Source organism: Oncorhynchus clarkii, chromosome 16 (assembly GCF_045791955.1).
Source record: "Oncorhynchus clarkii lewisi isolate Uvic-CL-2024 chromosome 16, UVic_Ocla_1.0, whole genome shotgun sequence".
Taxonomy (NCBI): domain Eukaryota; kingdom Metazoa; phylum Chordata; class Actinopteri; order Salmoniformes; family Salmonidae; genus Oncorhynchus; species Oncorhynchus clarkii.
The window spans coordinates 26,033,248-26,055,557 of NC_092162.1; the positions used below are offsets into that span (position 1 = coordinate 26,033,248).

The following is a 22,310-nucleotide window of genomic DNA, read 5'->3' on the forward strand; positions in this document are numbered from 1 at the left end:
GGTCACTCTAGGAAAAGTCAAATGTGTTTTACGTGCTGTTTTTGAGGTTGAGTTCCCCACACATCACAACATTTTTCGGTGACTGCGTGATACTTACAGCAAAACTGAAAGGGTCCTTTGAATGTAGTGACAGGAATGTCCAATGTAATAACATTGAGCCCATTTCCTGTTGTTATCCGTGATTTGGGATTGATTTTATTTGTCGGCGGCTCTCTGCTGTAGTCATTGATCAGTTCACTGTGTTAGTGAATGAGGCATAGAGGCATAGCCACGTGTTAACGCTAACCCAGTTCACTGGCCTGTGGGAGTCAGACTCTGGAGGGGATGACCCTAAGAGAGGTTGTCATCTGCGCAGTTTAAAGGAGAGCTAATGTATATTATATATATATATATATATATATATGTATAGTATGAGCAAAAAAGGAACCAGAAAACAACTGGCAAACACTTTGACAAAATCTCTTCAAAGTATTTATTCAAATCGCAATTTTGGCAGACATTTTCTGAGGGAACTGGTTTTTATACCGGTAAAGTTTTTTGGGGAGGAGAGGAAGACCAACCGAGGACATTTTCTCAGAGGAGATACATTTTTAAAACTGTCTCTGACTTATATTTGTGGTGGAACAAGTTGCTGAACCAGTTGCTTGTTGGAACATTCTGTGGAGGACCATCTTAGTGGAACTAGTATCCTGAGGGGATATCCTTTCTGTCTCTCCCAGGGACATGAGGGCGGATTGGGGAGCCCAGGGTGGGGAAGTGCGCGTCACCACCAGTAAGTCCGTCTGCATTTGAAATTGCAACCTATTCCCTATGTAGTACACTTGTTTTATTTGTATAATGTTTTTTATGGGCAAAAGTAGCATACGTAGGGAGTAGGGTGCCATTTCAGACATTCCCTCTGTCAGTGTTAAAATACATTCAAAATCAATTTTGTGCTTGCTCAACAGACCTGTGTTCAAATACTATTTCAAAAATCTCAATTACTTTCACATACATTTTTAAGTATGTATTCAGATATATTTTATTTGACAAGACAAGTAACTCAAATACACTCCCATGCATTTAACCCAGGTATTTCAAAATAGTATTTGAAATAAGTATTTGAACATACTTGTTGGTTTTGACAAATAACCATTCAAATAATCAAATAAAAGTATATGTTTTGGGCTGTGTACACAGAAATTATTTGAAATACCAGGTATTCAAATACACACATATTTGAACCCAGGTCTTTTGCTCACAACATAATAATAAAGTTTCCTTTTTAAAATCCATTTTTCTAATGTTTGTTATAGTAATGTACATGAATTCTAGTCCTGAAATCAAGTCAAATATAGTCAAACATTTCCTCCCCCTACTAAAATGGAGGTCGGAATTAATTCAAAGGAGTGTTGTAGCGCTGCGAATGGCGCTACAGAAATTGTGCCTTTTAAAAGGCTATTTCCCTGACATTCTACAACGTGCCTTGAATGATTCAGACCGCAGGCCGTGAAAATAGGGATGTTTATGTGTATTCTGGTATGCATCTACATCAACAAGAAAATGGTGTGATGGGGCAACATCCCCCATTACCTCATTTAGCTGCCACAAATTAGGGGAGGGGAGATATGCACCTTAATTTAGGTAATTATATGGATTTTTATAAGCATCACAACACTCCAAACTTGTGGGGATTTTTGAAAAGAGAAGGGGAGCTGAAAGGTTGAATTCTGCCACAATAGTCACTCTTTTACAGCATATTTGCAAATTCTAGTCTCTTGTGACAAACTGGGTTCTGGGTCAAGATAAGAAATCACATTTTGGTTCTTCATCAAAATATTAATAAGCAAATGCATACATAACCACATTGGGTCTCATGTCATTGTTTCTTTAACTAAACATGGGTGCCTGTTTTTCTTTGTCTCCTGTCATTGGCCCCGAATTACCTGTCTGGTGGGAACATTGGAGCTCCATCAGACCTCCAGCTTTGCCAGCTGAACTCCACGTCCGACTCGGACCTAATGAAGACTTGGGGAACAGCCAACCGGGCCCCCCCTCCCTTCAAACCTGACATGCTGTCCCCCCCGGCCTCCAGGGTGGAGCTCCTTGCTCCAGCTAAGGTGAAGGAGCGCACACAGAATGTCACAGACAAGGTCACACAGGTAGGGTGGTGTGTGTGTATACACAAGAATAGTATAAAAATGTATACAGTGTATTCACACCCCTTTTCCACATTTTGTGTTACAGCCTGAATTCAAATTGATTAAATGTAGATTTTGTGTCACTGGCCTACACACAATACCCAATAATGTCAAAGTGGAATTATGTTCATTAAAAAAATGTCAAGCTGAAATGTCTTGATTCAGTAAGTAGTCATCCCCTTTGTTATACGACAAGCATAAATAAGTTCAGGAGTAAACATTTGCTTAACAAGTCACATAATAAGTTGCCTGGACTCTCTGTGTGCAAGTAGTGTTTAACATGAGTTTTGAATGACTTCCTCCTCTCTGTTCCCCACACATACAATTTTCTATAAAGTCCCTCAGTTGAGCAATGAATTTCAAACACAGATTCAACCACAACGACAAGGGAGTTTTTTCCAATGCCTCGCAAAGAAGGGCACCTATTGGTAGATGGGTAAAAAAAAAAAAAAATGACATTGAATAGCCCTTTGAGCAAGGAAGTGTGTCCTTCCTAACTCAGCTGCCATAGAGGAAGGAAACTGCTCAGGGATTTCACCATGAGGGCAATGGTGACTTTAAAACAGTTAGTTTATTAATGGCTGTGATAAGAGAGAACTGAGGATGGATCAACAACATGACCTAAATACTAACCTAAATGACAGAATGAAAAGAAGGAAGCCTGTAGCGAATACTCCAAAACATGCATCCTGTTTGGCCCTAAAGTAAAACTGCAAAAAAAATTAACTTAATGTCCTGAATATGAAATGTTATGTTTGTGGCAAATCCAACGGAACACATCACTGAGTACCACTCTTCAAATGTTCAAGCATGGTGGGGGCTGCATCATGTTATGGGTATGCTTGTAATCGGCAAAGACTAGGGAGTTTTTTGGGATAAAAATAAATAGTATAGAGCTAAGCACAGACAAAATCCAATAGAAGAAAACCTGGTATGCCTGGTATGGCATGACAACTGCTCAATCGGCCTCCGACCGCAAGGCACTACAGAGGGTAGTGCGTACGGCCCAGTACATCACCGGGGCCAAGCTTCCTGCCATCCAGGACCTCTATTCCAGGTGGTGTCAGAGGAAGGAACTAAAAATTGTCAGACTCCAGCCACCCTAGTCATAGACTGCTACAGCATGGCAAGCGGTACCGGAGTGCCAAGTCACGGTCCAAGAGGCTTCTAAACAGCCATTTTAAACAATTTTCTTAAAACTGCATTGTTGGTTAAGGGCTTGAACATTACCATTCAAAAGTTTGGGGTCACTTAGAAATGTCCTTGTTTTTGCAAGAAAAGCACATTTTTTGTCTATTAAAATAACATCAAATTGATCAGAAATACAGTGTAGACATTGTTACAGTTGTAAACGACTATTGTAGCTGGAAACGGCTGATTTTTTATGGAATATCTACAGAGGCCCATTATCAGCAACCATCACTCCTGTGTTCCAATGGCACATTGTGTTAGCTAATCCAAGTTTATAATTTTAAAAGGTTAATTGACCATTAGAAAAACCTTTTGCAATTATGCTAGCACAGCTGAAAACTGTTGTTCTGATTAAATAATAAATAAAACTGGTCTTCTTTAGACTAGTTGAGTATCTGGAGAATCAGCATTTGTGGGTTTGATTACAGGCTCAAAATGGCCAGAAACAAAGAACTCCTCACAAGTCTCACAAGTCCTCAACTGGCAGCTTCATTAAATAGTACCAGCAAAACACCAGTCTCAACGTTAACAGTGAAAAGGTGACTCCGTGATGCTGGCCTTCTAGGCAGATTTACTCTGTCCAGTGTCTGTGTTCTTTTGCCCATCTTAATCTTTTCTTTTTATTTGCCAGTCTGAGACAAGGCTTTTTCTTTGCAACTCTGCCTAGACGGCCAGCATCCCGGAGTCGCCTCCAGTTGTGAGGTGTCTGTTTCTCAAACTAGACACTCTAATGTACTTGTCCTCTTGCTCAGTTGTGCACCGGGGCCTCCCACTCCTCTTTATATTCAGGTTAGAGCCAGTTTGCGCTGTTCTATGAATGGAGTAGTACACATCATTGTACAAGATCTTTCTTGGCAATTTCTCGCATGGAATAGCCTTCATTTCTCAGAACAAGAATAGACTGACGAGTTTCTGAAGAAAGTTATTTGTTTCTAGCCATTTTGAGCCTGTAATCGAACCCATAAATGCTGATGCTCCAGATACTCAACTAGTCTAAATAAGTTTTATTGCTTCTTTAATCAGAACAACAGCTTTCAGCTGTGCTAACATAATTGCAAATGGGCTTTCTAATAGTCAATTAGCCTTTTAAAATTATAAACTTGGATTAGCTAACACAACGTGCCATTGGAACACAGGAGCGATGGTTGATGATAATGGGCCTCTGTACGCCTATGTAGATATTCCATAAAAATCTGCCTTTTCCAGCTACAATAGTCATTTATAACATTAATGTATACACTGTATTTCTGATCAATTTGATGTTATTTTAATGGACAAAAGCTAATTTCTCTTTCTTTAAAAAACAAGGAAGTTGTGACCCAAGACTTTTGAACGGTAGTGTATATGTACAAGGAGAAGACTGATCAGAGATGCAGCCAAGAGGCCCATGATCACTCTGGATGAACTGCAGAGATCTACAGCTGAGGTGGGAGACTGTCCATAGGACAACAATCAGTCGTATATTTCACAAATCTGGCCTTTATGGAAGAGTGGCAAGAAGAAAGCCATTTCTTAAAGATATCCATAAAAAGTGTTGTTTAAAGTTTGCCACAAGCCATCTGGGAGACACACCAAACATGTGGAAGAAGGTGCTCTGGTCAGATGAAACCAAAATTGAACTTTTTGGCAACAATGCAAAACGTTATGTTTGGCGTAAAAGCAACACAGCTGAACACACCATCCCCACTGTCAAACATGGTGGTGGCAGCATCATGGTTTGGGCCTGCTTTTCTTCAGCAGGGACAGGGAAGATGGTTAAAATTGATGGGAAGATGGATGGAGCCAAATACAGGACCATTCTGGAAGAAAACCTGATGGAGTCTGCAAAAGACCTGAGACTGGGACAGAGATTTGTCTTCCAACAAGACAATGATCCAAAACATAAAGCAAAATCTACAATGGAATGGTTCAAAAATAAACATATCCAGGTGTTAGAATGGCCAAGTCAAAGTCCAGACCTGAATCCAATCGAGAATCTGTGGAAAGAACTGAAAACTGCTGTTCACAAATGCTCTCCATCCAACCTCACTGAGCTCGAGCTGTTTTGCAAGGAGGAATGGGAAAAGATTTCAGTCTCTCGATGTGCAAAACTGATAAAGACATACCCCAAGCGACTTACAGCTGTAATCGCAGCAAAAGGTGGCGCTACAAAGTATTAACTTAAGGGGGCTGAATAATTTTGCACGCCCAATTTTTCAGTTTTTGATTTGTTAAAAAAGTTTGAAATATCCAATAAATGTCGTTCCACTTCATGATTGTGTCCCACTTGTTGTTGATTCTTCACAAAAAAATACAGTTTTATATCTTTATGTTTGAAACCTGAAATGTGGCAAAAGGTCGCAAAGTTCAAGGGGGCCGAATACTTTCGCAAGGCACTGTATATTATATTTAAGCATATTATATTTAAGTATTCCTCAGGATTCAGTCTCGCTGTGTTTGTATATCTCAGATAGCAACATTTGAGTTGGCTTATCAGAGTTTGGTATTGTGAGACAGAGTAAGCACTTGGAATTATTGTCATCATGAACATCTTAATTCCATATGATGTCACACATAGCAGTCAATTCATCTAGTTAGTCATATCATATTTCATCATGTCAATAGTAGGCATCATTTCCACTATAGGGACAGGGGAATAGTGTAGAAATGTAGAAACTAGTGTAGAAATGCCATAAATTAGCATAGAAAGGCAAAACATTCTAGGGGAAGGTCTCCACCTCTCCACACACATTTCTAATCAAAGTTACACAACTTGCATAGAGCTGTCTCCGATCGCTCACTGAATTTATATGCTCACTGCGGTGCATTGTTGGTGTATTGAGATTTGTCCTCCAACCCGTGACTCATACTGACTTGGCACCCTACAGGGAAATCATTGATGCCTGGTATCAGTATTAGGGCACGTGGGAGGCAATGTGGTTGACCCGCTAGTGGAAAAATCACTACGGGGGTTGAATAGATGTTATGTCTCCTGGGTGTGGAGAATGGCTGGCTGCCACTGTCCAATCTATGTCTGCTGGAGCCCCAGGGACAGTATCCTGGTCCAGTGCCATGGTATAATGTGTGTTTGATATCAGTGAAGGACAACAGGGTGTAGTTTTGTACTGTGCAGTCTATAATGCATGTATGGGACCCATGGCCATGACTGTCAAAAGGTGCTTAGCACATTTAATTGAATCCAATTGAAATGGACATCAACTTAAAGGCTTCATAGAGCATTCATTGTCTTCATGAGCCCTATATACAGTACCAGTCAAAAGTTTGGAGACACCTACTCATTCCAGGGTTTTTATTTATTTTTTACTATTTTCTACATTGTAGAATAATAGTGAAGACTTAACTATGAAATAACACATATTGGATCATGTAGTAACCCCAAAAGTGTTAAATCAATATGTTTTATATTCTTTAAAGTAACCTTGATGACAGCTTTGCACACTCTTGGCATTCTCTCAACCAGCTTCATGAGGAATGCTTTTCCAACAGTCTTGAAGGAGTTCCCACATATGCTGAGCACTTGTTGGCTGCTTTTCCATCACTCTGTGGTCCAAATCATATCAGTTGGGTTGGGTTGGGTGATTGTGGAGGCCAGGTCATCTGATGCAGCACTCCATCAATCTCCTTCTTGCTCAAATAGCCCTTACACAGCCTGGAGGTGTGTTTTGGGTCATTGTCCTGTTAAAAAACAAATGATAGTCCCATTAAGCGCAAACCAGATGGGATGGCATATTGCTGCAGAATGCTTTGGTAGCCATGCTGGTTAAGTGTGCCATGAAATCTAAATAAATCACAGACAATGTCACCAGCAAAGCACCATCACAACTCCTCCTCCATGCTTCACGGTGGGAACCACATGAAGAGATCCTCCGTTCACCTACTCTGCATCTTACAAAGACACGGCGGCTGGAACCAAAAATCTCAAATTTGGACTCATCAGACCAAAGGACAGATTTCCACTGGTCTAATGTCCATTGCTTGTGTTTCTTGGCCCAAGCAAGTCTCTTCTTATTATTGGTGTACTTTAGTGGTGGTTCAGTGAAGTAGTCTCCTCTGAACAGTTGATGTTGAGATGTCTGTTACTTGAACTCTAATTTGGGCTGCAATTTATGAGGCTGGTAACTCTAATGAACGTATCCTCTGTAGTTGAGGTAACTCTGGGTCTTCCTTTCCTGTGGCGGTCCTCATGAGAGCCAGTTTCATCATAGCGCTTGATGGTTTTTGCGACTGCACTCAAAGAAACTTTCAAAGTTCTTAATATGCTCCGTATTGACTGACCTTCATGTCTTAAAGTAAGGATGGACTGTTGTTTCCCTTTGTTTATTTGAGCTGTACTTGCCATAATATGGACTTGGTCTTTTACCAAATAGGGCTATGTTCTGTATACCAACCCTACCTTGTCACAACACAACTGATTGGCTCAAACGCATTAAGGAAAGAAATTCCACAAGTTAACTTTTAACAAGGCACACCTGTTCATTTTGATTTGTTTAACACTTTTTTGGTTACTACATGATTCCATATGTGTTATTTCATAGATTTGATGTCTTCACTGTTATTCTACAATGTAGGAAATAGTCAAAATAAATAAAAACCCTGGAATGAGTAGGTGTGTCAACTTTTGACTGGTACTGTATATTGAACAAAAATTTAAAACAATATACAACAATTTCAAAGTTTTACTGAGTTACAGTTCATATAACGGAATCAGTCAATTGAAATAAATGAAATAGGCACTAATCTATCGATTTTCACATAACTATGAATCAAGACATGCATCTGTTGGTCACAGATACCTTAAAAAACAAGGTAGGGGCGTGGATCAGAAAACCAGTCAGTTTCTTGTATGACCACAATTTGCCTCATGGATTCGCATAGAGTTGATCAGGCTGTTGATTGTGTCCTGTGGAATGTTGTCCTACTCCTCTTCAATGGCTGTGCAAAGTTGCTGGATATTGGTGGGAAATGGAAACACGCTGTCGTACACGTCAATCCAGAGCATCCCAAACATGCTCAATGGGTGACCTGTCTGGTGAGGAAGAAGGCCATAGAAGAACTGGGACATTTTCAACTTCCAGGAATTGTGTACAGATCCTTGCGACATGGGGACATGCATTTTCATGCTGAAACATGAGGTGATGGGGCGGATGAATGGCACGACAATGGGCCTCAGTGTTTCGTCAGGGTATCTCTCTGCATTCAAATGTCCATCCATAAAATGCAATTGTGTTCGTTGTGCGTAGCTTATGCATGCTCATACCATAACCCCACCGCCACCATGGGATACGATGTTCAAAACATTGACATCATCAACGCCTTACTTGTGGTCTGCGGTTGTGCCGCCTGTTGGACATACTGCCAAATTCTCTAAAACGACGTTGGAGGTGGCTTATGGTAGAGAAATTAACATTCAATTCTCTGGCAACAGCTCTGGTGAACATTCCTACAGTCAGCATGCCGATTGCACGCTCCCTCAACTTGAGACATCTGTGGCATTGGGTTGTGTGACAACTGCACATTTTAGTGGCCTTTATTGTCCCTAGCACAAGGTGCACATGTGTATTGATCATGCTGTTTAATCAGCTTCTTGATATGCCACACCTGTCAGATGGATGGATTATCTTGGCACAGTATAAATGCTGACTAACACGGATGTAAAGATTTGAGAGAAATAAGGTTTTTGTGCATATTGAACATTTCTGGGATCTTTTATTCCAGCTCATGAAACATGGGACCAAAACTTAGTATGTTGCATTTTATATTTTTGTTCAGTGTAGATGCTTCACAAATCATGCATAAACAAGGTCATAGTAGAAGGTGATGTAGCATAAAATGTCATTACATCTGGTGCTTTTCCATATGGGCCAAAAACCTTTTCCCATTCTTTTTATGCTTATTAATGATATCTGAAGCATGTAGGCCTTATAAATAATTTATGAAGGCTTCCTTTGTCTCTGGTTTCTTTGCCCCTTTTCCACCTTTTGGTTTCTCTTACTGTGTCCCTCTTTCTTCCTTTCTCTTTCTCTCTCTTACGTTCTATTTTTATTCAAATGGGGTCAGTATTAGTGGTATATATGCTTAGTTTAATACTCTGAAAACAAACTTAAAGATACCAAAAACTTTTTGTTATAAATTGGGGACTCACCCTACTTGTAGACTACTTGAACACCAATGCCGTCCTCCTCTCATGTTGGCAAAACAGTCTATGGCTTTTTGTTTTCATAGGCTAGCAAGCATTTTACCTTGGTAGGCTAACTTCCTCATATGGGCAACAATGAACCAGCTAAGTTGGCTAGCTAGTTAACGTGAGCCTCCTAGGCTATGTCGTGTCTTAGGCTATGCCGGATTAAATGATATGACATTCTATTCTATAAAATAATTTATCCGTAATTAATATCACCTGATTGAGCTAATCATGTAAATGTGATTAACTAGAGAGTCGGGCACCACAAAATAATATTTATGGAGCTGTTATCTTCCGAATAAACTCTTAAAGACCTCGTAATATTTTACATCAATAGCCGTCCATATCAATCGTCACCTTAATTCAGTCTCATCTGAAAGTTGTAAATCCTTTTATCTGCACAAACCCTGGCTAACAAGTTGAATCAGCAATACAAAATTGGGTTTAATTATATATTTACTAAATACCTAACTAATCACACAGAATCACACATGCACACAATTAATCATAACTTGATTACAAATTACGTCATAAAGGAAAACGTCCCTAGCGGGCGGAACAGATATGACAGCTTGTTACACAAAGGAAAAGGGGCTGGGTTGAGTGAAAGGCGGGAGACTGAGGAACAAAGGGAAAAAGCTGTGCTATCATAAATACAGTATCTTATGCATTCTAAATGATTTACTCTGAGCTTCAGTAGGTTGGTGGTAGATCAAGGCCGGGTTGCCAAACCGGGTCCTTTGTCCTTTGAAGAATGTCTCTGGTGGTCAATTGGATACGTTGTAGTGTGGTAGACGGGATACTCTGTCTGTTCCTTCCTAACCTGCGTTTGCAGCTGCGGTTGCTAACACAACGACTAGGAGATATCACTTCTGTAGTGAATAAGAGTTCAAAGTTCATACCATTCGCAACCAACGCTCACGCTGATGTTGGCTTCGTTCTGTAGTTATTATCTGAACCATTCTGACATAGGACCGTCGTCCTACATTCCCGGAACAGAAAGTTATGTTGTCGTCAAGGCTTTATATAGGAAGGGAGAAAGGGGTGTGTTTCATAGTTTACAACCTCTGTCTCTTCACGTGGGCGGGCCACTGAGTGAGCAGCCCTAACTTATGAAAACCCACATCTCACATTTTAGAAGCTAAAATCACATTTCATCCCGTCACAAATAATGTCATATTCAAACATTTAAATTGAACAACAATTCCATGTGAATCCGATAACTCTGATGTGTAGACTTTCCACTGTAGAGTTTATGTCATCTTATCATTGATCAGAATGTCTCAGATGACAACCGAACTGACATCATATTCATTAAGTACCACCGCATATGTTCAATTGTTCGGATTACCAGAATATAGTTATTTTCCTCCCACCTACTGATGTTCCCAGAATCTCTATGTTAACCAAGTTTTTTTTTTAAATGTAACCTCAGTAGGGTAGAGAGAGGAAAAAGGGGGGAAGTGTAGAGGACCAGGAATACAAAGTGTTAAGTGAGTAAGTGTCATGGGATCTTTAGTGACCACAGAGAGTCAAGACACCTGTTTAACATCCCCAAAAAAAGAGACAAAGATGGTACCCATCATAGGGCAACTTCCCCAATCACAGCCCCTTAGGGAATGGGATATTTATATATTATTATTTTTTGTTGACCAGTGGAAAGGGTGCCTCCTACTGGCCACCACCACTTCCAGCAGCATTTGGTCTCACATCCAGGACCAACCCTGCTTAGCTTCAAAAACAAACCAGCAGTAGGATACAGGATGGTATGCTGCTGGCTTATAGAAATTGTGCTGTAGGCTACAGTCAGAGACATCAGATTTTTGGGGGGACAAGGTAAAGAATATTTTTGGGCCTAATTTAGATATGTTTCTGCTTATATAATGAACATAAATACAGTTGAAGTCTGAAGTTTACATACACCTTAGCCAAATACATTGAAACTCAGTTTTTCACAATTCCTGACATTTAAACCTAATAAAAATTCCCTGTCTTAGGATAACCCCTTTATTTTAAGAATGTGAAATGTCAGAATAATAATAGAGAAGTATTTATTTTTCATATTTTATTTATTTCATCACATTCCCAGTGGGTCAGAAGTTTACATGCACTCAATTAGTATTTGGTAGCATTGCCTTTAAGTTGCTTAACTTGGGTCAAAAGTTTCAGGTAGACTTCCACAAGCTTCCAACAGTAAGTTGGGGGAATTTTGGCCCATTCCTCCTGACAGAGCTGGTGTAACTGAGTCAGTTTTGTAGGCCTCCTTGCTAGCACAAGCTTTTTCAGTTCTGGCCACAAATCTTCTATAGGATTGAGGTCAGGGCTTTGTGATGCCACTCCAATACCTTGACTTTGCTGCCCTTAAGCCATTTTGCCACAACTTTGGAAGTATGCTTGGGGTCATTGTCCATTTGGAAGACCCATTTGCGTCCAAGCTTTACATTCCTGACTGATCTTGAAATGTTGCTTCAATATATCCACATCATTTTCCTACCTCATGATGCCATCTATTTTGTGAAGTGCACCAGTCCCTCCTGCAGCAAAGCACCCTCACAACATGATGCTGCCACCCCCCGTGCTTCACGGTTGGGATGGTGTTCTTCGGCTTGCAAGCCTTCCCCTTTCCCCCTCAAACATAATAATGGTCATTATGGCCAAACAGTTATATTTTTGTTTCATCAGACCAGAGAACATTTCTCTAAAATGTATGATCCTTGCCCCCCATGTGCAGATGCAAACCGTAGTCTGGCTTTTTTTATGGTGGTTTTGGAGCAGTGGCTTCTTCCTTACTGAGCGGCCTTTCGGGTTATGTCGTTAATAGGACTCGTTTTACTGTGGATATAGATACTTTGGTACCTGTTTCCTCCAGCATCTTCACAAGGTCCTTTGCTGTTGTTCTGTGATTGATTTGCACTTTTCGCACCAAAGTACGTAAATCTCTAGGAGACAGAATGCGTCTCCTTCCTGAGTGGTATGACGGCTGCGTGGTCCCATGGTGTTTATACTTCTGTGCTATTGTTTGTACAGAGGAATGTGGTACCTTCAGGCATTTGGAAATTGCTCCCAAGGATGAACCAGACTTGTGGAGGTCCACAATTGTTTTGTTGGGGTCTTGGCTGATTTCTTTTGATTTTCCCATGATGTCAATCAAAGAGGCACTGAGTTTGAAGGTAGGCCTTGAAATACATCCACATGACTGTGCAGGGACGCAGCCATGGGTGGACGTGGGAGGACATAGGCTGGGCCTTGCTCCGCAGTGGGTGGGCCTATCAGAATGAGTTTTCCCCCACAAACAGGCTTTATTACAGGCAGAAATACTCCTCAGTTTCATCAGCTATCCAGTTGGCTGGTCTCAGATGATCTTGCAGGTGAAAATTTCGGATGTGGAGGTCATGGGCTGGCGTGTTTGAACATGGTCTGCAGATGTGAGGCCGGTTGGACGTACTGCCAAATTCTCTAAAACGACATTCAATTCTCTGGCAACAGCTCTGGTGGACATTCCTGCAGTCAGCATGCCAAATACATCTGTTGAATTGTGTTGCGCCTTAGTTGGTGGGGGTTCTTACAGGACTGCCCAACTGAAACTTTTTGGATTTGAATTTGAAAGGACAGCCGGTGCATTCACTTAAATTGAGATATTAAAATGTTTCAGTTAAGTGCCTGCACCTGCTGTCCTTTCAATTTCAATTCCAAAAGTTCAGTTGGGCAGTTAGGGTACTGCAAGAACCCCCACCAACTAAGGCAGTTCCTCAATGAATCCCACCTCCTATGGTGTTCTTGGAAGAACCTTTTTGGGGCTATTTTCAGTGACAAGAACGTTGAGGACCTTAGATCTTAGAAGAACATTTGTTGAACCCCTAATTTGTAGAGTGTAGGAGACTAATACACCCTTGCCTACCAGAATAATGTCATAAATGATAGAATAAATGCTTCAATTTAGTTAACATCAGAAAAAACTTTGTCATCTCTGCTTCTTTCATGGAGCAAAGACATTTAGGGACCAGGGAGAAAATGCAATAAATAACAACAAAATAATATGAAACAGTAAGCTGTGAAAATGACATGTTTCTAATCAAATATGCATCTAGGCCCAACTGAAATCTTATGTGGTTAAAATACTATTACCTTTTATGATGCTGATAAAGATATATACATCTTTAGAGGTGCTAACTGTGCATTCTTATTCTCTGAAGATGCTGAATGAAATATGTATTTCTCCACTCTTGTTCCCGAGTCAAATTTTTTACATTTGGTGTATCATTTTACTGCAAGAAATAGTTAATTCTGCAGGAGTTAATATTAAGGATAGGTTATAGACATGCAGTCAGTAACCAGATTTCAGTTTCCATTTAACCCATTTGAACAGTAGGTTAAAGTTACCGTGGCGTGCCTTAGGCCTATTTGAAGTCCCCATCTTGTGACAGTCAAATGTGTATAGCGCCTCACAATCATCAAACATACTGTAAAGTAGGCATTGCTATCATCCTCTATTTCCATTACGCAAAATCTTTCCAAACCCTTACTTTTCTGGCCCTCCCTTTTCTTTATTTTCAACTCTCCATTTCACAGCTTTTCCCTTACTGAATTAAACTCAAACATTGTCCTTTTTGCTTCATTGGATCAAGGTTAACTTTTTCTGACGGTTCCTAAAAGCGTTTAGCAATTGGCATGTAGGCTATTTGGCACATGTAAAGTCAGGCCCTAAAGCTTATGCAGTAATGCTAGATAGCCTAAAAATAATGAAAGAAAAACCAAAATTAAAGATATAAATTGCACAACAATTATACATTTTATGATTTTTTTCATGTATTGTTTTCTCTTTATTCATCCCGCCCAGCACTCTCTTCATTCACACAATAATATTTCATGACCCTAAACCCACCGGCCCGCCAAACTGGTCTGAGTATTTTGTATTATTCTGTATGTAAATCCAGGACACTCCATTTAGTAGGATATGTATTCATTTGTGGATGTCCATCACCCATTTCTTATGATATGTTACAAATTACAATTCATATTATATGTTATAAATTTGCAAAACGTACAATGATTTGTAATTTGCTAAATGTATGATAAGTTATGAATTCTAGCTAGGTGGCTAACGTTAGCTAGCTGGGTTGGAGTTAGGGTTAAGGTTAAGTTTATCAATTAGATTAAAGAGTTAAGGCTTGGGTTAGCTAAAAGAGTTAGGGTTAGCTAACATGCTAAGTAGTGGCAAAGTAACTAAAAAAGTAGTAAGTAGTTAACGTTGCTAATTGACTGCTAAAGTTCTCCGTGATGAGATTCAAAGTCAACCTTTGGGTTTCTAGACGTCGAATTTAATTTATTTTGGGTAACAGACATATACAACAAATGGTACAATGTGGACCCAGAGGATATCACTTGACTGCATTAATTAAAACACTGGTTTCCAAAGTGGTCCTCAATTTTACAAACAACCATAAATACATTATTCACTGCACGTTTCCCTAACCTTAAATCAACCATATTTAAAAATATATATATATATTTCACCTTTATTTAACCAGGTAGGCTAGTTGAGAACAAGTTCTCATTTACAACTGCGACCTGGCCAAGGGGAAAGCATAGCAGTGTGAACAGACAACAACACAGAGTTACACATGGAGTAAACAATAAACAAATCAATAACACAGTAGAACAAAAAGAAAGAGTACATTGTGTGCAAAAGGCATGAGGAGGTAGGCATATTCATTTCACATTAAAACAATCTATTCATTTCATATACCTATCATTCAAATAAATACACCTGACCAGCAGTAGGGGGCACAAGGGGCAGTGGAGTTGTTTCTCTTACTTAGACAACCTTGTCCCATTTAAAACCTTTGCCTGCTTTTTTAAAGCTATTTATACTTGCTTGATCTCCCGGGGTATGCTATTCCATAGACAAATGCCTGTACAGAAAAACGTGCTCCATGCATTACTGTTTACTCCTGGGATTTTACAAGACATAACACTAGCTCTGGTATTGTAACTGTGTTGGTTATAGACCAAATAAATGTGTTTTCCATATAACCTGGGACACTATCATTTAAGATGTCAAACATATGATTAAGTTTAAAGGTCCACTCTAGTCTCTAAAGGCAACAAGCCCACCTCCTGTAACTCCTGTGCCCCTATGTGGGTCCTAGGGGGGGACATTCAGTATATACCTGAACATTATTTTTGCATGACCTGAATTCTCTTTTCCAGCTTTTTTGATAGCCCACTATACCAAGCAGAGTAGGCATAATCAAAATTACACTGAATCAAAGGTTGAAACTAACAGTTTCTTAAAACTTCTTATGGCTTGGGGGCAGTATTTCGGCATCTGGATGAGAAGCGTGCCCAAAGTAAACTGCCTGTTACTCAATCCAAGAAGCTAGGATATGCATATATTTAGATAGAAAACACTCTAAAGTTTGCAAAACTGTTAAAATAATGTCTGTGAGTATAACAGAACTGATATGGCAGGCGAAAACCTGAGGAAAATCCATCCAGGAAGTGGGATTTGTTTGATGTGGGTATTTTCAATTGAATGCCGATACAGTATCTAATGGGTTAGGACCCAGATTGCAGTTCCTACGGCTTCCACTAGATGTCAACAGTCTTTAGACATTATTTCAGGCTTGTTTTCTGAAAAATGAAGAAGAATGAGACTCTTTTTGTCAGTGGACTGAGGAAGAATGCAGAGCTGGTTTGTGCACGTGACCGATTGCGCGCCCTTCGTTGTTTTTCCTTTCTATTGAATACGTTATTGTCCGGGTGAAATATTATCGATTATTTAGACAATTGATAACCTGAGGATTAATTAGAAACACCGTGTGACATGTTTCGATTAACTTTACCGGTACTATTAGGATGTATTCGTCTGCATGTTTTGACCGCCTTGGAGCCAGTGGATTACTGAACAAAATGTGCCAACAAAACTGAGTGTTTGGGATATAAAGAGGGACTTTATTGAACAAAACAAACATTTATTGTGTAGCTGGGACTCTTGTGACTGCAACCATATGAAGATCTTCAAAGGTAAGTGAATAATTTTATCTCTATTTCTGACTTTTGTAATTCCTTTACTTGGTTGTAAAATGTGTGTATGCTTTTGTAAGCGGGGCGCTGTCCACAGATAATCGCATGGTTTGCTTTCGCCGTAAAGCCTTTTTGAAATCTGACAAAGCGGCTGGATTAACAAGAAGTTATTCATTAAACCAATGTATAACACTTGTATTTTTTATGAATGTTTATTATGACTATTTCTGTATTTTGAATTTGGTGCTCTGCAATTTCACCGGATGTTTTTGAGGTGGGTCGCTTGCGGAACGCCTGCGCCAGAAAGGTTAACTTTGATGTCAACATATCTAGTGTTATGATATAGAAATGTACATTTGTAAGTAAGTAACCATCTGTCTTATGTAACCATACCAAACGTATCAAGTCATACTAATTTGAGTGCCGGATTTATGTTTACTATGTTACTATGTCTAGTCTGAGTCCAGGCTGGGCCCGCAGTTAAACCGTTGGGACAGTGGGTTATGAGTCAACCCGAACATCACTAATCAGTATTGTGTGTTTGTCGGGGTGCGGCACTCATGAGAGGCAGGACCACATGCTGCTTTGAACAACAGTTTATGCAAATTCGTCAGTTCACAGATGTCCACCAGATGGGACAGTATTTGAGGACTACAGTCAGTTTCTAAACACAGGTGTTCCCCCGATCTCACGCCTGATTGATTAGGAACATAATCACAGACAAGGTTATCAGACAGCAAGATCCCTTATTCCTCTCCAACTATAAATGTGAAAGGGAGAAAATACCTTACAGCTGTTGTATTTTCTATGTGATCTGGAGTTCATCAGCGACACTATTGCTATGCTGGGGTTGTGATAGACAATAGTTGACTACTTTGTCCATAAGAACTGGTCTGGATGGCTTTGTTAAGGCGGTAAATTAGTTAGTAGACCAAAAAGAAAGAGTTCCAAAACTCTGCAAATAAAATCTAGTTTTCCCCTCGCCACTCAGACCACTGACAGTCATAGCAAAATTCTTGCCTGAGAAATTGCTCTTTGCTAAGAAGCTATTGTTTCTTTTTGACCATTTTAATTGAAAAACAATCACAGTAAGGTACTTAATTGTTACCCAGAAATAATTTGATATTGAGATAAAAACAGCTGCATTAGACCTTTAAAGGAAAATATATATTTTTTAATATTTATTTACATTTATTTTGACCCTGAAAGTGGGCTAGGAGAAACTGTAATCCAGTGTTGGTTTAAACCACCAACTTCAACTAACTTTAGTCATGGCTAACCAAAAACACAATAGGATAAAATGGGGAAACAATTACAGAAGATATTTACAAATCCAAACCACAGATTAGTTTTTCTTACGCAGATTACTACGTTCAAGGTAAGATTAAACATTTTAAGTAACAAGTAAAAAAATAAAATAAAAAAACTTGTTCTTTAAGAACTGTTGTTTTTGTGTGTGTTTGTTATGTAGTACATGGTGGATGAAGTGCTTGAATATATATTTGAATGTTTTTGAATAGTGAATACAATAGACAAAAATGTACATCAATGCGAGTATAAATGAGCCTATTTCAATCTCACCCTCTATGTAACATGTCCCTTTAGAAAGTATTTATATCACTTGACTTACAGCTGTGTCTTTCTGGGTAAGTCTCTAAGAGCTTTCCACACTTGGATTGGGCAACATTTGGCTATTTATTATTTAAAAAAATATTCAAGCTCTGTCAAATTGGTTGTTGATCATTGCTAGAGAACCATTTTCAGGTCTTGCCATAGATTTGAAGTAGATTTAAGTCCAAACTGTAACCTGGCCACTCAGGAACATTCACGGTCTTCTTGGTAAGCAACTCGTGTAGATTTGGCCTTGTGTTTTAGGTTATTGTCCTACTGATGGAAAGCAGACTGAACCAGGTTGTCTAGGTTTTTTCTGTGCCGAGCACCATTCTGTTTCTTTTTATCCTCAAAACTCAAGTCCTTAACGATACAAGCATACCCATAACATGATGCAGCCACAATTATGCTTGAAAATATGCAGAGTGATACTCAGTAATGTGTTGTATTGGTTTGCCCTCAAACGTAACACTTTGTATTCAGGACAAAGTTAATTGCGTAGCAATTTTCTTTGGCAGTATTACATGCTGACCATACAGCTCACGTCTCGTGGGCTGCAAAATACATTTACACATACATGTTATTCAATCATTACACCCCCACTGCTCACGCGTGTCAACAAGCATCTGTATAGCCAGGCGCTAAAATAGAACTTGGTTCTATTTGTGACGCGCTGCAAGTCCTGCCTCTCCCATCTCATTAGTTTTTAGGATCATATACCCAGGTGGGTGATTGGAAGCTGAACTGAGGTCCACACTCCAGTCTGTTGCGGTATTGCACCTTAGTTTGTTGCCAACCACCATATAAAGTCCAAAGAACAAGCCTGTAGAAGATTACTAGAAACTAACCCAGTTTAACGTTACCCTTTCATCTGTTTATTCATTGTCGGAGTAGAGGACAAATTCACTAGCAACAGAAAGCTAGCTAGCTATTGTCATAAATGTTTAATACTTTTCAACCTGTTCCCAAATGAATATAGTTGGTTCAGAGTTTGTTTTGATATTTCAACCTGTGTGTCCCGATCGCGTCTGGTGTGGGTGGAAAAAAATCAACAGATGGCGATCTGGTCAGCATGTTACTTTAGTGCCTTGTTGCAAACAGGATGCATGTGTTTGAATATTTATATTCTGTACAGGCTTCCTTCTTTTTATTCTTCCAATTAGGTTAATATTGTGGAGTAACTGCAATGTTGTTGATCCATCCTCAGTTTTCTCATATCACAGCCATCAACCTCTAACGGTTTTAAATTCACCATTGGCCTCGGTGAAATCCCTGAGCTTTTTCCTCTTCAGCAACCGAGTTAGTGACTGGGTACATTGGCAACTGCATCTTTGTAATGACTGGATACACCATCCAAAGTGTAAATAATCTGCATCATGCTCAAAGGGGATATTCAATGTCTGCTTTTTTAAAAGCCTATTTACCAATAGGTACCCCTCTTTGCAAGATATTGGAAAACTGCCCTGGTCTTTGTGGTTGAAATTCACTGCTTGGCCGAGAGACCTAGTTTATGGGGGTACAGAGATGGGGTAGTCATTAAACAAATCATGTTAAACACTTATTGCAGACAAAGTGAGTCCATGCAATTTATGTGACTTCAGCAAAGTTTTACTCCTGAACTTATTTAGGCTTGCCATGACAAAGGGGTTGAATACTTATGGACTAAAAACATTGCAGTTTTTAAGTTGTAAAAATTCCACTTTGACATTATGGGGTATTGTATGTAGGCCAGTGACCAAAAAATATATATATTTTAAATTCAGGATGTAACACAAAACGTGGCAAAGGTAACGGGGTGTGAATACTTTCTCAAGGCACCGTATCTGTTTACTGAGAAAAGCAATACATGGACATATACACAATCAATCAATAGGCTACAGCAGGTTGGACTAATTCAAATCGAATTAACAAAGTAATAAGTATTGATTAGTAATTGGTGTGCGAGCACTTGCTGAATGCCTCTGGCCCCACTCTATGCTAATGAAACTCTCAAATATAATTTGGATCTCTGTTAGGTTCTGTCTCTGGGTGCTGACGTCCTGCCGGAGTACAAAATCAAGGCCCCGGTCACCCACGCATGGACCATGCTGCACTACAGCCCCGTCAAAGCGGCGTGGGACTGGGTCATCCTCCTCCTGGTCCTCTACACAGCCCTCTTCACCCCCTACTCGGCCGCCTTCCTATTGGATGAGCGTGGGGATTCGCTGCGGCGGCGTTGTGGCTATACCTGCAATCCACTAAACATGGTGGACCTCATGGTGGATGTGCTGTTCATCGTGGATATCGGGATCAACTTTCGCACAACGTTCGTCAACCCCAACGACGAGGTGGTGACCCAGCCGTGGAAGATCGCTGTGCATTACCTCAAGGGGTGGTTTGCCATCGACCTGGTTGCCGCCCTACCCTTTGACCTGCTTATCTTCCGCTCAGGGTCTGACGAGGTGAGAATAATGCAAGTTGGGATTAATATTAACCACTTTACTTGAAGCCAACAGGTATAATGCATTATAAAGCATTTTAGGCCTTTAATAAGAGATCAAAAGTGGGTTAATCTCTCAATGAGCCTGAATAAATACAAACCAGATAGGCATAAAATATTATAATCCTTATAAGACAATATAAAGGTTCAAGCTTATTTAGCGGACATGAGTTGGTCACATGGTCTCGTGATGAGGTAACCATGTCTGCAATTTTAAAAAATTCAGTTGCCATCAGTCCAAGAAAGAATTCCCTTTTGATCTAATGGTCAAGATGCTGGTGTCTCCCGTGGGAGAGCAGGTTTCAGATCCCACTAGGGACAACAAGCATGAACATTTCCTGTGTTACTTATTTAAAAGCAAATTTGCTAGTAACCTGTAGCCATTTCCCATCAATTCATTCTGCATCTATTTTCCCATTTCCTCGCTACTATTCTCAATAAATGGCCACCTACTAAAGATGGCCACCTTGATTGGCCTGCTGAAAACAGCGCGGCTGCTTCGGCTGGTTCGTGTGGCGCGGAAGCTCGACCGCTACTCGGAATACGGGGCCGCTGTCCTCTTCCTGCTCATGTGCACCTTTGTGCTCATCGCCCATTGGCTGGCCTGTATCTGGTACGCTGTTGGCTACGTGGAGAGGCCCTACACTGAGACGGGTTGGCTGGACAACCTGGCTGAGCAGCTGGGCAAGGCGTACAACGCAAGTGAACCTGGCTCGGGTCCGTCCGCTAAGGACTATTACATCACTGCACTCTACTTTACCTTCAGCAGCTTGACCAGTGTGGGCTTTGGGAACGTCTCCCCCAACACCAACTCAGAGAAGCTCTTCTCCATCTGTGTTATGGTTATTGGCTGTAAGTTCCTAAATGTTCAATTTACTCAGAAGAACATTCACAATCCATACACACTGCATTCAAATGTAGTACATTTCATAAATACTTATGTCAACAACTGCAAGATATTTTTATTATGTCACGTATACTGCATTATCAACGTGCAATTGTTGACAGAAGCCTTTTTAAGCCCCAATTGGCTCCTCCTCATCCTCCAGCTCTCATGTACGCCAGCATCTTTGGAAATGTGTCGGCCATCATCCAGCGCCTATACTCAGGGACGACGCGCTACCACACCCAGATGCTGCGGGTCAAGGAGTTTATCCGCTTCCACCAGATCCCCAGCGGGCTTCGCAACCGCCTGGAGGAGTACTTCCAGCACGCCTGGTCCTACACCAATGGCATAGACATGAATGCAGTGAGTAGAAAACCGGCCACCAAACTCGTAAGAAACACTTTCTTCGGTAACACTTTACGTAAAACCTGCAGGTATAATGCATTATGATGCAGTTATAATGCATTGTAAGACTTATCTTGAGCATGTATGACCTCCGTATGTCTTATAATCCTGCCATCATGATCCTGACTAAACACCAGCCATTTTCAGTCAGTTAAGGTGTAGTACATTGAGAAATAACATATTATAAGCCTTAAGAAATTATAAAGGCTATGTGCTTATAACATGTTATAAAGCATTATACCTGTAGACCATCTTCTGGTCAACAAATCTATTCAAATCCCCAAGGCATCCAGCGTAATGAACTGCAGTGCTGAAAACTCAGTTTACAGTGAGAATGCCCTATTGCAAAAT

General features: G+C 40.2%; 1 protein-coding gene across 3 annotated transcripts in view; it reads left to right on the top strand.

Moving 5' to 3' along the window:
• The first annotated feature begins 444 nt into the window (after positions 1–444).
• The window catches only part of LOC139368261 (potassium voltage-gated channel, subfamily H (eag-related), member 6b), a 29,134-nt gene continuing 7,268 nt past the window's right edge, over positions 445–22,310 (top strand). Inside the window, exons 1-5 of one of the 3 annotated variants that reach the window (XM_071106973.1) lie at positions 445–772; positions 1,948–2,141; positions 20,205–20,630; positions 21,127–21,520; positions 21,718–21,917. In XM_071106973.1, coding sequence (XP_070963074.1) covers positions 724–772; positions 1,948–2,141; positions 20,205–20,630; positions 21,127–21,520; positions 21,718–21,917 — 1,263 coding nt within the window. In that variant the 5' untranslated portion in view covers positions 445–723. The remainder of the gene's footprint in view (positions 773–1,947; positions 2,142–20,204; positions 20,631–21,126; positions 21,521–21,717; positions 21,918–22,310) is intronic. The other 2 variants (XM_071106976.1, XM_071106975.1) reach the window with 2 other exon arrangements.